A 16,985-nucleotide genomic window follows, 5' to 3' on the forward strand; every position below is an offset into this window, starting at 1 on the left:
GGTTCCACCATTTCTTTCTTGCATGCAAATGGTATTCTTGCAGTTATTCCAATGTACCATTGTTGCTCCTTTGTCATGCCTTTTCTGTAGTAGTTGGTCTAGGTGAATTTCTTGCAGCAGTTAACTAGATAGTCCATTGTTCTTCCAATAGCAATAGCAATAGCAGTTAGACTTATATACTGCTTCATAGGGCTTTCAGCCCTCTCTAAGCGGTTTACAGAGTCAGCATATTGCCCCCAACAATCCGGGTCCTCATTTTACCCACCTCGGAAGGATGGAAGGCTGAGTCAACCTTGAGCCGGTGAGATTTGAACAGCCGAACTGCAGAACTGCAGTCAGATGAAGTAGCCTGCAGTGCTGCACTCTAACCACTGCGCCACCTCGGCTCATCCATCTTCCTTGCAGAGGTGGCATTTGCAGTCTATTGCTGTCTTCTCAGTTGTAGCTTTGTATGCATTTGTTGTTCAGCTTTGATCTCGGGTAACCAGAATTAGCTTGTCTGATCTTTCTTCAATTTTCCTGTTCTTAGCCATTGCAAGGTTATGATCTGCTTTGCCTGCTTTGTTGAGGGGTGGGGGGCAGGGTAGGTGAGGCGTATACTGTCCATGTAATACTTTGTCTTGCTCTGTCTCTTTTCTGTTCTTCAATTAATCTTTCTGGTAGGCCAGTTTGGTTTCCCTGGTACTCATTAAGCCATGATTATGATTGCATTCCCTCTGCATTTGGCCTAGAAGCCGGGTTTGCATCAACAGCACAAAAACAGGCTTTGCCCTAACTCTTGCAATTACATGTAAACCTCTATATTTTGAAATTCAAATCTGTACTATGCTTACATTGTAAGCTGCTCAAAGAGTGGTATATAAGTCTAAGCCAGAGGTGATATTCAGCAGGTTCTGATCAGTTCTGGAGAACCGGTAGTGGAAATTTTGAGTAGTTTTAGTTTAGTTTTAGTTTTATTTGTCATTTATAGGCCGCCCTTTTCCCTGAGGGGACTCAGGGCGGCTTACAATTCGTGGGAAGGAGTGCAAGACAAAACATAAAATATGTGAATAAAATAAAATAAAACAGTAAAACACAACATTCATTCAACATTCATTCAACATTCATTCAGGTGGGGCGGATTAGGATCTTATCCCCAGGCCTGACGGGATAGCCAGATCTTAAGGGCTATGCGGAAGGTCTGGATGGTGGTGAGGGTACGAATCTCCACGGGGAGATCGTTCCAAAGGGTCGGAGCTGCTACTGAGAAGGCTCTCCTCCGCGTAGTCGCCAGTCAGCACTGACTGGCGGATGGAATTCGGAGGAGGCCTAATCTGTGCGATCTGAGGGGTCGAAGGGAGGTAATCGGCAGAAGGCGGTCTCTCGAGTAGTTCGGATAACCAGTAAATATCACCTCTGACTGGCCCTGCCCCCATCTATTCTCTGCCTCCCAAGTCCCAGCTGATTGGGAAGAAATGGGGAATTTTGCAGTAACCTTCCCCTGCAGTGGGGAGGGAATGGAGATTTTACAGTATCCTTCCCCTGCCATGTCCCCAAGCCACGCCCCCAAGCCACAGCACACCCACCAAGCCACGCCCACAGAACCAATAGTAAAAAAAAATTGAATCCCACCACTGGTCTAAGTACTATGGTGGTATGTAAGTGTAAGTGCTATTGCTATTGCTATTGGTACTAGAATGTGTCAGTCCTATATAAGGAAAGGTGTAGATTTATTCCATGATGCCAATGAGTTTTGATGTATTACTATAACAAGAACTGAAACCAAATATATTACAAATAACTTTTCTCACAGGAAATGTCTCATATTACTAGAAAGCTTCAGTTTAGACTGGGAGTTGCACAACCAACAAGTTTCTTCTCCACAATTCTCTATAGAGAAAGTGAGATTTAAATTGCTGTAAATTACTTGACATGTGGCAGCTTTTCTACCTTGGTATACCTAAAGTCCCAGCTTCCATTTAAAATGGAACCACCCGGAAACTTCTGGACTTTTGAGAAAACCAATAGATGAAAGATAACTTCTGTTTAATTTCTTCTTCTTCTAATAAAGTCCCAGGTGAAATCATTGGAGGCTCTAGTTTATAGGCCAGTGTTTCTCAACCTTGGCAACTTGAAGATGTCCGGACTTCAACTCCCAGAATTCCCCAGCCAGCATTTGCTGGCTGGGGAATTCTGGGAGTTGAAGTCCGGACATCTTCAAGTTGCCAAGGTTGAGAATCACTGTTACAGGCTAATGAGGAGAAGGAATAATTAAGCATTAAATGGTGTCTCTGTTCACTCTGTTTGTGATACTTTGTTCTTTTTTCTTTTCTCTTCTCATCTCTTTTCTCAATTTTTCTTCTGTTCCTCACATGAAGCTGCTGGAAAGGTGACATATTATGTTTGCTGGAATAAAAAATTGCTTGCTTACAAAGAGTTTTGAACTTAAGGGTGAAAGCAGTGGTGGGATTCAATTTTTTTTACTACTGGTTCTGTGGGCATGGCTTTGTAGGCTTGGTGTGGCTTTGTGGGTGTGGCTTTGTGGGCGTGGCAGGGGAAGGATACTGCAAAATCCCCATTCCCTCCCCACCCAATTAACCTGCTTTCCAGCTCCGGTCTCCTGTTCAGGGCAACAAAAGAAGATCATCTGAGAGGCTGGGAGGCAGCAGGGGCGGGGCCAGCCTATTTGCCGATTCTCTGAACTATTCAAATTTTCCGCTGCCAGTTCTCCAAAACCTGTCAGAACTGGCTGAATACCACCTCTGGGTGAAAGCCATATAAGCTTCACGAAGGACATTAGATTTTTAGGATATTCCTTATTTGAGCCGAACAATCTTATTTTTATCTTCAAACTCTCAGCAGGAAACCACATAAAAGTTCTAGTAATATAGCATGGCTTCAAAAAATGTTTTTAACAAAGCATTTATAAAAATAATTATGTCCATCAAGAGCCTTATTTTTACAATTTGAGACAAAATGTTTGTCATTATGTGCTTTGTCCCCCACTTCTCACCTCTTTTTATCCTCCCGGAAATAGGGCATCCAAAATCACACAAAGATGTGGTCTCCCCAGTGTAAAATATAAAGGAGTAAGGACTTAACGTGTCTTTTATGTAATCCTTTTTATAATGCAACCCAGAATGGCACTGGAAAGAAAGAAAGAAAGGAAGAAAGAAAGAAAGGAAGGAAGGAAGGAAGGAAGGAAGGAAGGAAGGAAGGAAGGAAGGAAGGAAGGAAAGAAAGAAAGAAAGAAAGAAAGAAAGAAAGAAAGAAAGAAAGAAAGAAAGAAAGAGGGAGGAGAGAGAAGGACGGAGGGAGGGAGAGAGGGATGAAGGAAGACTGTTCTGCCCCGGGCGTTGTTTGGACATTGCTCCTCATTGGCTCATTTAGGTGTCCCAGGATGCATTGTGTGGTTCAGGTATGTGACCGCACTCTTCTTGCGCTCAGGCTCAAAAACAACTCCACTGTAAACTGGATTTGCTGTGGTTCTTCGTTTTCTTTCTTGTCTTTTACTTTGTATTTCTTCCAGATGATCATGCATAACAAGTCCAAGAGAAACCATAAAGGCAGGTTTCTGTGGGTTTTCTTCTCGTTTTGGCTTGGGAGGTGCAGGAGAGGTAACAGTATGAATCTCTGTTGGCTTCTCCTCTGTTTCTACTTGGGGTTTGACTGTCTGCTTTTCAACATTTGGTTTTTCTGATCTGTAGAGTCTGAGGTCCAGCAAACCTGGCACCTGGGGCTGCTGTAACAAGGCTGGTGAGTTGTGCCATTGGAAAAGTTTTGGCTATGGTTGCTGTTTGCCCATTCACAACACGAACTGGGTGTATGGAATTCTGTGTAGAGGGTAAGGAAGTGGGGGTGAACTTTGTGGTCAACATCACAGGCCTCTGAAATAAGCAAGCATAGGGGGAGGTGGAGCTGGGGCTATAGGTATGTTATTCTGGGCAACTGGTTTTGGTCGAACCTGTGGAAGAAAATTTGGACAAGGAGTAAGTTTGGGAGGAGGGATGAACTGTGGCACTTTGATAGGCTGAGGAGCTGTAGCTTGAACCAATGCGACTGTATTTTTTGCCACTATTTGTACTGCCTCTGCTCCTGGACCGGTGACTTTATTTGTTGTCTGGAGGTTGACAGGTGTGTTCTGTGCATCAGTGCTAAGGACAGTTTTCTGGCTGCTGTTGATGACAGTCACCATGGCAATTGTAGGTCTTTGACCCACAACAGAGGCAGGCCATTATTGCTCCATCAATAAATGAAAGAAAGAAATAAAGAAAGAGAAAGCGATAGAAAGAAAGAAAGAAAGAAAGAAAGAAAGAAAGAAAGAAAGAGGGAGGAAGAGAAAGAGGAGGGGAAAGGAAGACCATTATTGCTCCATCAATAAATTAAAAAAAAGATGTCAGAGGTTTCCCTGTTACAATGGGTGATTTCCACTCATTGCAGATATCAAGTAGTGATATCTAGTAGTGAGAGTATCCAAAACAGTCACCCACACAAAATAAACAGACATTTCCTAATGAGATTTACTCTGTTGGCAACAACAAGGCAGAAGTCCAGCAGTTCATCATCATGCTTAACTTGGTTATGAAATTAACCTGCCTTTTGAAATCACACAGTTGACTGAATCATAAATTCCGATGTGTGGATTAGCACAATATTCTAAGCCACAAAGGAAACCTAAACAATTTTGCATGTCATGGAAACGCACCCATTAAATTAGTGGTGCTCAAAGAGAGGTCAATAGGCCATGGATGGTCCATGGACTGCACTAATGGTCCTTCCATTCACCTCCTAACACCTCGCCAGATCACAAACCACTTTCATGATTCACGAAAACATATTTCTGTCTGTCTTTCTGTCTGTCTGTCTGTCTGTCTATCTATCTATCTATCTATCTATCTATCTATCTATCTATCTATCTATCTATCTATCTATCTATCTATCTACATATCTATCTTTGAAACACTTAGGGCTGTAAAGCACTGTGAAGCAGTATATAAGTGCTATTGCTATCTATCTACTGTATCATCTGTCTGTCTGTCTGTCTATCTATAATTTATCTATCTATCTACAGTATCTATCTATCTATCTATCTATCTATCTATCTATCTATCTATCTATCTATCTATCTATCTATCTATCTATCTATCTATCTATCTATCTATCTATCTATATCTATGTCAACTCACCAAACTTTCTTGACCTATTCCTGTGTTGCCATAGGCAGGGGGATAGGAAATCAGCTGCACCAAGCAATTCACACCTCAATCAAAACAAAACACACCCTACGCCCCCCCCCCAAGTCAAGGCCATCTCCATGGAAACCTGACGTGGCTGGAGTGAGTGACTTCTACCACCCTCAAAATTGCTTCATTGGAAAATGTGACTAGTGACACACTTGGGGGGGGGGACAGCAGGGTCAGAGGCAAGGCACGAACTGGGTGAAGACAGAGTTGGCTTCACTTAGTTCATGCCGACATGGTGCTCCTAATTAACAACTGGGTTTTTGAGGTTTATGAGGCCAAGAACCTCAATGGTCAAATGAGAATTTTCTCGACTTGTTAAAACCTCTACAAGATTTTCTTTTTAATGTCTTTAATGTCTTCTGAGTTATTTGCTCCTCAATCCCATCGTTAAAATTGGAAATTGCTTTCATACCAGTGTCTGCTAGCACCACTGAGAAACGGCTCTGCCTCAATTAGGTGAGAATGACTTAGAAATTGAAGTCCCAGGCAATTGTAGCAGGAGAAATCATTAAAGTCTTGCTCCTGGGAAAGCAGAAACTAAAACTGCAGCAATTAAAAGAAGCTCTTTCAGTGTGGAATGAAGGGGCAATCAATTACTCCGCCTCCATTCACAATTACCAAGAAGAGATAAAACAAGCAAGATCTGGAAACCAAGTGTCAGGGACATATCGGGCAGCTTTATTGTGTCATACGTATAAGCAGGGCTGAGTGGGGAGATTTCTTACACAGATTAATTTAATTAAGCAACACAGAAGCAGATGCCAGTTACTAGAAAGGAATGCATGATGTAACTGTCGGAATAAAATTGCTTAGTGTATATATACACCCAGCTTTTAGCATTTAGGCTTACATAGTGCCACATAGCATCTTAAAATATTATCTTTACAATGTAGAAGTGAGGGGGTCCTTGGTGCTCACCAGGGCTCATATAGATACATGTATACACACTGCTTCTCTCCTTCTGAATATTTAACTTCAACCAGATTTCAATGGGATTTAAAAGATTACATTTTACGTTTTAAACATTCTCTGTTATAACACTGGTCTATAAGGAGAAAGTCTCGGAAATAAAAGTAGCTTAATTTTACCAGAATTGGATCACTAATAAAGGAAAATTAAGTCCCGAGTATTGGTTCCAGTTTCCAAGATATAGCTTCAGGTCAAAATTGCATCAAAATAAATCACAATTAGGAGAGGGATATGCAATTATGCTCCATACCTTTTCTGCAAAATGTGATATAACAATGAGAATGGTGCCACACCAATCATTATAAATGTATATCTTTTTACTGATAGCAATCATTCACTTATTTCATGCTTTTTGCACGAAAAACTGACAAGCTCTAATCCCATATTAAACGACAAGGTTCCATCTTTATTCGTTATCTAAACTGCGCCTTTTGGCTTATCTCTTGTGAACTGCAGTAGAATCATCCCTGGAGAGATTCCTGCAGTAATTGACAAGCATGGCCGGACTCCATTTCCCTTGGTATCTTTTCTCCATGCCTGCGATATCCTGGTGGAATCTCTCCCCATGCTCATCACTCACTGCCTCACAGTTCAAAGGGAAATAGTCTAAATGCCAGTGTGAGAAGTGAATTTTCAGTGACATGTTTCCACCCAGTGCTTTATAAGACCTAAGTCACAGGTATCAAACTCGCAGCCTCACATTGCCGTCACGTGAAGTTTTGTGATGTTTTTTCTCTTCGCAGAGGCACATGAAGCATCCAGCTGATGGGCTGACGCTTTGATATCCCTGACCTAAGCAAATTTTTGTAGGAAGTTATCACCCAGCCCTCTCCCAGAAAAATGAAATATCCTAGGAAATATTGAAAAGGCAGAATATTTCTCTGGATGTGAAAAGGAAGAAACATGTTTTAAAAGACAGAATAGCTGCCTGTAGCTTCCTGCCCATCCCCACTTTGTCAATGGGCCATTAAGAAGGCCAAGCTAGTCCACTTTACATATTAAAAACTTCTCCACTTCAGCTCCGGGGGGGGATGGGATTAAAGCATGATAATATTGGCCCCAACTCACCACATGACATCTGAAAACTCAACCAAACCTGGATTCAAAACACAGCCTAGAGAGTTGCCCCTGCATGGCCACATGGGAGTCTGACAACCAATCAGAATACATTTCTTGCACAGGAACAGGAAACAGAGAGGTGGGACTGAACAGGTTCTAAAAAGCCTAGCAAGCCCCCCCCCCCCCAGCCCTTCCCTTCTTCTCCACCAACATTGAAGCATGTGATCACCTTTTTCTGTTTAGGGCTCAAGCCATGTGGCCCTGTCCAACAATAAACCATCTTTCCAAGCAGCCTCCATGTTTCCAGTGTCTTTTTCTCCACTTGGAGCCGAACCCAGAAGGACATTTCTTTCATCATTTTCCATGTGTTTTTCATAGTGCCTTCTGTTCTCAAAGTGAAGATAAATTGATACACTTCCATGTGGTACCATTTTCTTTGTTCTACAGTACTTTGTCGAGACATTACGAGCAAGGGTGGGCTTCAAAAATTTTAGCAAGGGGTTCTCTGCCCAGTTGCCAGGTGGGCATGGCCCTGGTGGGCGTGGTCTAGTTGGCCTCCTGCACCATGGTGGGGAGGAGGTGTTTTTGCCCTCCCTGGGCTCCAGAGGCTTTCCTTGAGCCTCTGGGTGGGCGAAAATGGCCTTCCAATGCTCCAGAGGCCCTCTGGAGGCTGGGAAAAGGCTCATTTCCAGCCTTTCCGAACTTCTGGTAGGCCCATTTTTCACCCTCCCTGAGCCTCTGGGCAGGCCCTGCACTTACCTGTATCCTAAATGGGCTGCATGGGGACTCCTGAGAGGGGCAGGGGCGGGGCCAGCCAAGAGTGGGATTTGGTGGTTCTCCGAACTGCACAGAATCTTAGCTAGAGTCCACCCCTGTTTAGGAGGCATCATGATCATTAGACACCTCCCTCCCTTGTAGGCAACCTGTGTACTCACCTGTGTATAAATCATTATTGTGAAATATCTTGAAATTTTTAGCCACCCAGCACCTTTATCATCTGTTTTCTAATTCATTTAATCAAAATATGTAAAATTAACACATTTTATCTCGGAGGTCGATAATTTCCCAAAATTTGTAGACCAGTGCAATTGATTAATATAACAGCTTCAGCCTTCAAGGAAAAGGCTTACATGAAATCTGTCTCTAGTCTTCCAATAATTTATTCTTGGAAATATTGCAGTTTAGCATTTTTTAGAATTGATTTCCTTTTGTACACGATCATTTACCATTAGTACTGAATAACCCATTGCTCTATTTCTTAGAACATGATTAAGAAAATGTTCCTCCAAGGAAAATTAAAGTAAAAGCTAATTGCAGAAGATATCTATTTCGTCATTTGGGGAGAGTGTATTAAGTTATTAAAAGCGTGATGGTGCAGTGGTTAGAATGCAGTATTGCAGGCTAACTCTGCTGACTTCCAGCAGTTTGATCCTCACCAGCTTAAGGTTGATTCAGCCTTCCATCCTTCCGACTTTGGTAAAATGAAGAGCCAGATTGTTGGGGGCAATATATGCTAACTCTTTAAACTGCTTAGAGGGGGCTGTAAAGCACTGTAAAGAAGTATATAAGTAAGTGCTATTGCTATAGTGCTATTAAGGGTTTAAATTTTAAGACATTTAACTTATTGTCCTTTCTGTCCTTTATTGCTATAGTGCTATTAAGGATTTAAATTTTAAGACATTTATCTTATTGTCCTTTCTGGGAGACCATAAAAAAGGGGTTTCAATGATTTACTCTTTGTCCATGTTTTGAGTCTGAAATGGCATCCTCTGAATATTGGGTGTCAGATTTGTATCTCAAATTATGTTGATGCTATTGCTGCCAGTACATGCCCAGAAACTGCAAGGGAAGATCAGCACTGTGTTGAATTTTCGCCTGGAAAGCAAGTGTTGTCTAGGGAGTTATCTTCTATTTTTCCTTATTCCTTTCAACTCAGCATTCTGATGCCAGTTCTGAATTTGAAAAGACCTCTCCTTTCCTTGTCCCTTAAAATTCAATACTTGCAATGGGTACTGAGTTTAAAGGGAGAATCCAGAAGGTTATCAAGTGACTTTGCAGCTGACACAAGCCAACTGCACACAACTTTCTGTGCTTGCAGCAATGTGCACAGGTGCAATAAAAGGACCACTGTTGGTTCAGTGGTACAGAAAGCAACATATTCTATTCCCATCTAAGCAACAGGAAGAAATGATTTGGGGGGGGGTTATTTACAGTAAATGTGTATTCTTTATATTCTATGCCAATAGTTAATAGTATTCTCATTTCTTTTTGAAATCTATCAGACATCTGCCTTATAGCATTTCTTCTCATTGGATCTGCTCACTTCTCTTATTATGCTTATTGCTCACTAACAACTTTAGAGAGGGAGTGTAAATTAAATTACATGTAAATAACCAAAGAGAGGATTCACAAGAAGTGTCATTAGGCAAATGTTTCTTTAGAAGACTTAAAAGATTCCAGAGATGTTACTATTTCCTGCACAAAAAAATGATGGCCACAATCTAAGCGGTGTCCCATTACAGAGTTCAAGAATGGGACAGTTGATTGTGCCAAAGAAATTTTAGTAGAGGAAATTGTCATTTGCTGCAAAGAGGCTTGTGACTGGAAAAAATGGGTTTCCACAAAATATCTCTCATCATTTTCTGACAAACATCATATTACTTTGCCTGGCCCACCAAAGCTTTGAGAAATCTGAATTATAGTAAGAATGCTGTTTCATTGTCCTAATTAGTCATTCCACATGATCTGGCCCACAGACACTTTGCTGCTTTATGCACTCTGCTTAGCATTTCTTCATGTTAATTCAGAATGTTGAGTCAGCCATAACTAAACCAAATGGGTTAGGTGTAGAATAGTAGTAGAATAGAATAGTATAACAGAGTTGGAAAGGACCTTAGAGGTCTTCTAGTCCAGTGGTTCCCAAACTTGACAACTTTAAGACTTGTGGACTTCAACTCCCAGAATTCTCCAGCCAGCTCTGGAGAATTCTGGGAGTTGAAGTCCACAAGTCTTAAAGTTGCCAAGTTTGGGAATCACTGTTCTAGTCCAATCCCCCCCTGCTTAGGCAGGAAACCCTACACCACTTCAAAGTTCTGACAAGCAAAGTCAATGGGGAAGTTAGATTCACTTAGCCATGTCCTCGACTAATGACCACAATTGAGCCCAACGTTTTGGTTGTTAAGTGAGACAGTTGTTAAATGGGTTTTGCCCTATTTTACGACCTTCCTTGCCCCATTTGTGAAGAGAATCGCTGCAGTTGTGAAGTTTCCAACGTGGCTGTTAAGTGAATCTGGCTTCTCCTATTGACTTTGCTTGTCAGGAGGTTGCAAAAGGGGGCCACATGCAACGGTCATAAGTATGGACCAGTTGCCAAGCATCTGAATTTTGATCACGTGATCATGGGGAATGCTACAAAGATCGTAACTGTGAAAAATGCATTTTATCCCCCAATGACACCGTAACTAAATGAACTGTTGTAAGTCGAGGACTACCTGTAGCTATCGATTTGGGCCAGTTGCCCATTGCCCTAAATATACCATTTGCCTGAAATGTTATAGGGTTTTCTGCCTGAGCAGGGGGTTGGGCTAGAAGACCTCCAAGGTCCCTCCCAATTCTGTTATTCTGTAGTATATCAAGTCACGAAAATCCCAACTAAGGTTAGAGCACTAATCAAACTTAAGATATTATATACAGGCAGGTTTTAGAATTATAACTGACTTGTTTCACTTCAACATGTTTGCACCATGGCCAACCAGCTGCACTAGAGAAGCCTCCCTTTGTTTTACACCAGATGGCCTTGTGAGGCAATCCCGCTGCCAGTAAGGCTTCGCAGCCATTGATCTCCAGTGATTTTTATGAATTGCCCAAAAGCTTTTTTTTTGAAGTAGCCAGCACCACATCTCACAAAAACAAAGCCTAAAAGTAAGGTTTCCAGTAAGGTCTTAATGAATATGATTAATCAATATGGTCAAGTCTCTGGATTTAAAATTAATTTAGGAAAAACCAAAATATTAGCAATGAATATGAATACCAAACAGAAGGAAGAATTGGGAGCGATGTTAGGATGTGAGGTTGTTAAAAAAGTCAAATATCTTGGAGTTAATATTTTAACTTCAAATGGGAAATTATACAAGCATAATTATGAACCACTCTGGCATAGTATACAAACGGAGATGAAAAGGTGGGAGAAACTGCATTTATCTTTGCTGGGAAGGATAGCGGCAGTGAAAATGAATATTTTACCAAAATTTTTATTTTTGTTTCAAATGTTACCAATACTCAAAAGAGATGTGAATCTTTTAGAATGGCAGAAGGGTATCAACAAATTTGTATGGGCAGGAAAGAAGCCGAGGGTAAAGATGAAAATAATGCAAGATGTACGTGAAAGAGGAGGATTGAAATTACCAAACTTAAAATTATATTATGATGCAGTGGTCTTATCTGCAATTAGTGATTGGATCCATTTAACCAATGACAGAATATTGAATATTGAGGGACATGATTTGGTATATGGTTGGCATGCTTACTTGTTATTTAACAAAAAACTGGATAAGAATTTCAAAAATCATATTTTAAGAAATGCCTTATTGCGGGTTTGGAAAAAATATCAACATAAATTAAATGACAAATTGCCCATGTGGGCAATTCCTAGACATGCAATTGAAAATATGAATATAGAACAAAAACACGATAGAACCACTTATAGACAACTCCTTATTATAGAAAGAGGGGTGTTGCAATTAAAATCCTTAGAGGTACTTAAAAAAGAGAAGGTAGTTCAAACGTGGTTTCAGTATGGCCAATTACAGGCCAGGTGGAAAATAGACCAAAAAACAGGCTTTGTAAAAGCTGAGGATAACTTGTTTAAAAACAAAGCCTAAAAGTTATTTATTTGCTTTGTAAAAAAAAAATCCTTTTGTTTGTCCTGATTCCAAGATTCAATATCATCAGGGGACATCTGGTTTTAACATTTTGGAAAGAGGAAAATAACTTTAGCCACACCATGCATAATTTTCTATACTTCAATCATGGGCCCTCCCATTTGTTTCCTTTCTAAACTAAAAATTCCCAAATGTTGCAAAACTTATCTTACTTTCTGTTGTAAGCTACCCAAAGTCATGAATGTGAGATAAGTGGCTGCATAAATCAATTTCTTCAGTGGAAACTCCTCCAACCTCTTGATTATATAAATTGCCCCGCTCTGAACTTTCTCTCTCTCTCTCCCTCCCTCCCTCCCTATCTATCTATCTATCTATCTATCTATCTATCTATCTATCTATCTATCTATCTATCTATCTATCTATCTATCTATCTATCTATCTATCTATCTATCTATCTATCTATCTATTATCTATCTATCTCTATTGCAGAACTACACACAATATTTCAGAGACAGTCACACCATTGCTTTATATAAGGGCATTATGATATCGGCACTTCTATTTTCAATCACCACTTATTCCTAAGAAGCTGCTGTCATTTGTTTACAACAGGTTCACACTCTGTCAATCCCTTTTCAAACCATTTGCCATTACTACAAAATCTCTTTCCTTATCGATCCTTGATAATTGGGATCCCATTAGTTTGCATGAGTGGTCAGGAATTTTGGTCCAATGTGCACTAGGACATATCATCACATTTGTAGATGACACCAAACTGGCAGTAATATAGCCAACACTCCAGAAGACAGGCTCAAGATACAGAAGGACCTTGACAGACTTGAACACTGGGCTCTATCTAACAAAATCAAATTCAACGGTGAAAAAAGTAAGGTTCTACATTTAGGCAAGAAAAAAATGCACAGGTACAGTATAGGTGGTACCTTGCTCAATAGTAGTAACTGTGAGAGGGCTCTTAGAGTCCTAGTGGACAACCATTTAAATATGAGCCAGCAGGGTGCAGCAGCTGCCAAAAAAGCCAACACAGTTTTAGGCTGCATAAACAGAGGGATAGAATCAAGATCACGTGAAGTGTTAATATCACTTTATAATGCCTTGGTAAGGCCACACTTTGAATACTGCATTCAGTTTTGGTCGCCACAATGTAAAAAAGATGTTGAGGCTCTAGAAATATTGCAGAGAAGAGCAACAAAGATGATTAGGGGACTGGAGGCTAAAACATATGAAGAACGGTTGTAGGAACTGGTGTGTCTAGTTTAATGAAAAGAAGGACTAGGGGAGACATGATAGCAATGTTCCAATATCTCAGGGGAAGCCACAAAGAAAAGGGAGTCGAGCTATTCTCCAAGGCACTTGAGGGTAGAACAAGAAGTAATGGGTGGAAACTAATCAAGGAGAGAAGCAACTTAGAACTAAGGAGAAATTTCCTGATAGTTAGAACAACTGATCAGTGGAACAACTTGCCTCCAGAAGTTGTGAATGCTCCAGCACTGGAAGTTTTTAAGAAGATGCTGGATAACCATTTGTCTGAAATGGTATAGGGTTTCCTGCCTGAGCAGGGGGTTGGACTAGAAGACCTCTTCTAGAAGATCCCTTCAAGCTCTGTTATTCTATTCTATTCTATATTGGATAGCATCTGCCATTTGGATGCCCAACATGCAAAAATTCCTTTGGAGCTTTCTCCAAACCTTATTGTGTTTACCACTCAGAATAACTGAAGACTTCTGTTGCTAAGGAATATAATTATTAAGTGAGTTGCACCCAATTTAATGACTTTATTTTTGCCCAAGCTATTAAGTGAATCCAGCTTCCTTCCTGGCAGGAAGCCAACTGGGAAGGTCATAAATGGAGCTCAATGGCCGCCAGATGCGGCAACTTTCTAAGTCCATGTCAGTTGACAAGTGGCCAAATTTTGATCACATGACCATAGGAAACACTGTGATGGTCATAAATCACTTTTTCCAGGGCTGTTGAAACTTCAAATAGCTATTAAAGAAATGGTCGTAAATCATGTGCTATGTTTATCAGCAAAACATAGCTATTCCAGTAGTTAGAGTTAAATCACATAGATCTATCTAGTTTCATAGTCGCACATCATGGGTTTCACAAAGAAATATTTTCTGATCCCTGAAACTAACCCAAGCACTGCCTGGAAATGCCAGGTTGTGCCTGGGATTTTCCCCAGGTATGTCGCAACTTCTGCAGGCAAGCTATCCATTTTTTCCAAAGAAAATTCACTCTTGGCCTGTCTTTTGTTTTTCTCCCCATTGATTTGCCTGATGTTCGGAATGTGTTTAGATAAGAGCTGTCCATCACTGCAGGGTCTGGAATGCCCTTTCCATTCCTCTGGATTTTCCCAGAAGAGGCATTTCAAGCTAGATGGGAACAGTTGGTCTTGTGTGAAGTAGCAAAAAATATGAGAGAAAAGCCTACGCAGAAAATTATAGCTGATGGGGTCCCATGATAAAAGAATAACAGAGTTGGAAGGGAACTTGGAGGTCTTCTAGTCCAACCCCCTGCTCAAGCAGGAAACCCTAGACGGCAAACCTTTTTGGCACCAAGTGCCCAAACTGGAACACACATGCATGTGTGTATGTGCCAACTGGGCTTCGGGTTTCCGGCACACGCATGTGCACCGACCAGCTGGGCTTCGCATGCGCTAGAGCACTAGAAACCCGAAGACCAGCTGGTCAGCGGGCACATGCTTGTTTTTTGGGCATTTTTGGGCTGTTTGCAGGCTGTTTCTGGACTGCTTTCAGGCTGTTTTCCGGGCTATTTTCAGGCAGTTTTTCAGGCAATATTCAGACAGATTTTCGGGCCGTTTTCAGGCCATTTTTGGGACTGTTTTCCATGTGTATGCCGGAAACCAGAAGAGAAGCTGGCGACAGTGTGTGTTCCACCTCTGGCACGTTTGCCATAGGTTCACCATCGCGGCCCTAGACCACTTCAGACAAATAGTTGCTCAATCTCTTCTTAAAAACTTCCAGTGTTGGAGCACCTACAACTTCTGAAGGTAAGCCACTGATTAATTGTTCTGTCTCCTTTCTCCTTAGTTTCAGGTTGGTTCCCTCCTTGATTAGTTTCCATCCATTGCTCTTGTTCTATAATAATGGTGGAATTATTACAATTTTTATTGACACAGACACCGATTCATCTTCCTTGTTTGCATTAACTAAGCTTCAGTTCAGAAGAAAGCAGACATTATAATTGCTTTCCTGATTAAGAATCAGGAGCCAGGGAGATTTGTTGACTAATGTGTGTTTCAAGCAGTAGTAAATGCTGAAATCTGGGCATCTTTCTATGATCACCAGTGAGATGTGGTGACGCAGTGGTTAGAATGCAGTACTGCAGGTTACTTCTGCTGACTGCCAGCTGACTGCAATTTGGCAGTTCAAATCCCACCAGGCTCAAGGTTGATTCAGCCTTCCATCCTTCCAAGGTAGGTAAAATGAGGACGCAGATTGTTGGGGGCAATATGCTGACTCTGTAAACCACTTAGAGGGCTGTAGAGCACTGCAAAGCGGCATATAAGTCTAAGTGGTATTGCTATCAGTCTATCACTTTGAGCTGTAGACAAATCATACAACTGTTGAAAGCAAAGAATTATTAATTGATTGATCTCTGCTTTTACTTTTGCTCTTTGCCCAAGGGGTAAATAAAAATATGCAAAAATCAGATGACAGATGGCATTTCATGAAAGTAATTCATTAAAAAAAAAGATGTTGAAATCTTCAGATGTTTTATACTACAGTTCCGAGAAGTCCCTCAGTCAAATGGAATCAAATGATTTCTGTTTAGGGGAAGGCAGTTCAAAACATTTTGAGGGCACCAGGTTCCTGAGTGACATTCTAAGAGTTAGGGTAACCCAGTTGAAATACTGTCAATCTTTTTTTTTTCTTTAATGTATTATTATTTTTCAGAATGCAAATTACAAAAAAGTGACAAAATAGCTAAATATACTAAAAAAACACATACACAATTAAACAAAACCATGTGTAAGTCTAATAAATAATAATAAAAATCAAGGTAAACTATTTTTTAAAAAAACTAAGACTAGATAAGAAAAAACAAAGTCTACCTTATATATAAAATTAGTAATAACCACTAGATTACTAAACAATGCCATCTAATTAATAGAAAATATTATTGTGAAATATTTTTAAAAAAATCTTTCCATGGTAATACATATTGCTTCATCCTTTGATTATCAGAAAATATCTCCTTTCCAAAACAGATGTCTGAAATCCATTGCTCAACATCTGGAAATATGTTTTATTCACATCTTTATTGGTGACAATTATAGGTCCTCTGTAAGAGAGATGGATTATTCCAAAATGTGATGAATTATTACTAAATAATTGTTAAATAATTATTAATATATTTATCACTGGAGACTCACTGGGGAAGAGCCTAATGCTGGCAAAGATTGGGGACAAAAGAAGAAAGGGATGACAGAGAATGAGGGGGCTGGATGGAGTCATTAAAGCAGTAGGCGTGAGCTTGAATGGACTCCAGAGGATGATAGAAGACAGGAAGGTCTGGAAGAAAGAGCCGAGGTGGCGCAGTGGTTAAATGCAGCACTGCAGGCTACTTCAGCTGACTGCAGTTCAGCAGTTCGGCTGTTCAAATCTCACCGGCTCAAGGTTGACTCAGCCTTCCATCCTTCCGAGGTGGGTAAAATGAGGACCCGGATTGTTGGGGGCAATATGCTGACTCTGTAAACCGCTTAGAGAGGGCTGAAAGCCCTATGAAACGGTATATAAGTCTAACTGCTATTGCTATTGCTATGTTATCCATGGGGTTGAAATGGGTCAGACATGACTTTGCAACTAACAAC

At 40.7% G+C, this 16,985-nt stretch overlaps 1 protein-coding gene across 1 annotated transcript; it reads right to left on the reverse strand.

The window, feature by feature from the left end:
* Positions 1-3,361: 3,361 nt before the first annotated feature.
* LOC116507772 (PHD finger protein 21A-like) lies at positions 3,362-4,207 on the reverse strand (the record flags this gene model as incomplete). Its single annotated transcript, XM_032216101.1, is given in 3 exon segments — positions 3,362-3,676; positions 3,678-3,877; positions 3,880-4,207. Coding segments are annotated over 3 exon segments (843 nt in total), but the record flags the coding sequence as incomplete, so codon positions are not given.
* Between the last annotated feature and the right edge of the window lie 12,778 nt (positions 4,208-16,985).

This window comes from Thamnophis elegans, chromosome 4 (genome assembly GCF_009769535.1).
Source record: "Thamnophis elegans isolate rThaEle1 chromosome 4, rThaEle1.pri, whole genome shotgun sequence".
Classification (NCBI taxonomy): domain Eukaryota; kingdom Metazoa; phylum Chordata; class Lepidosauria; order Squamata; family Colubridae; genus Thamnophis; species Thamnophis elegans.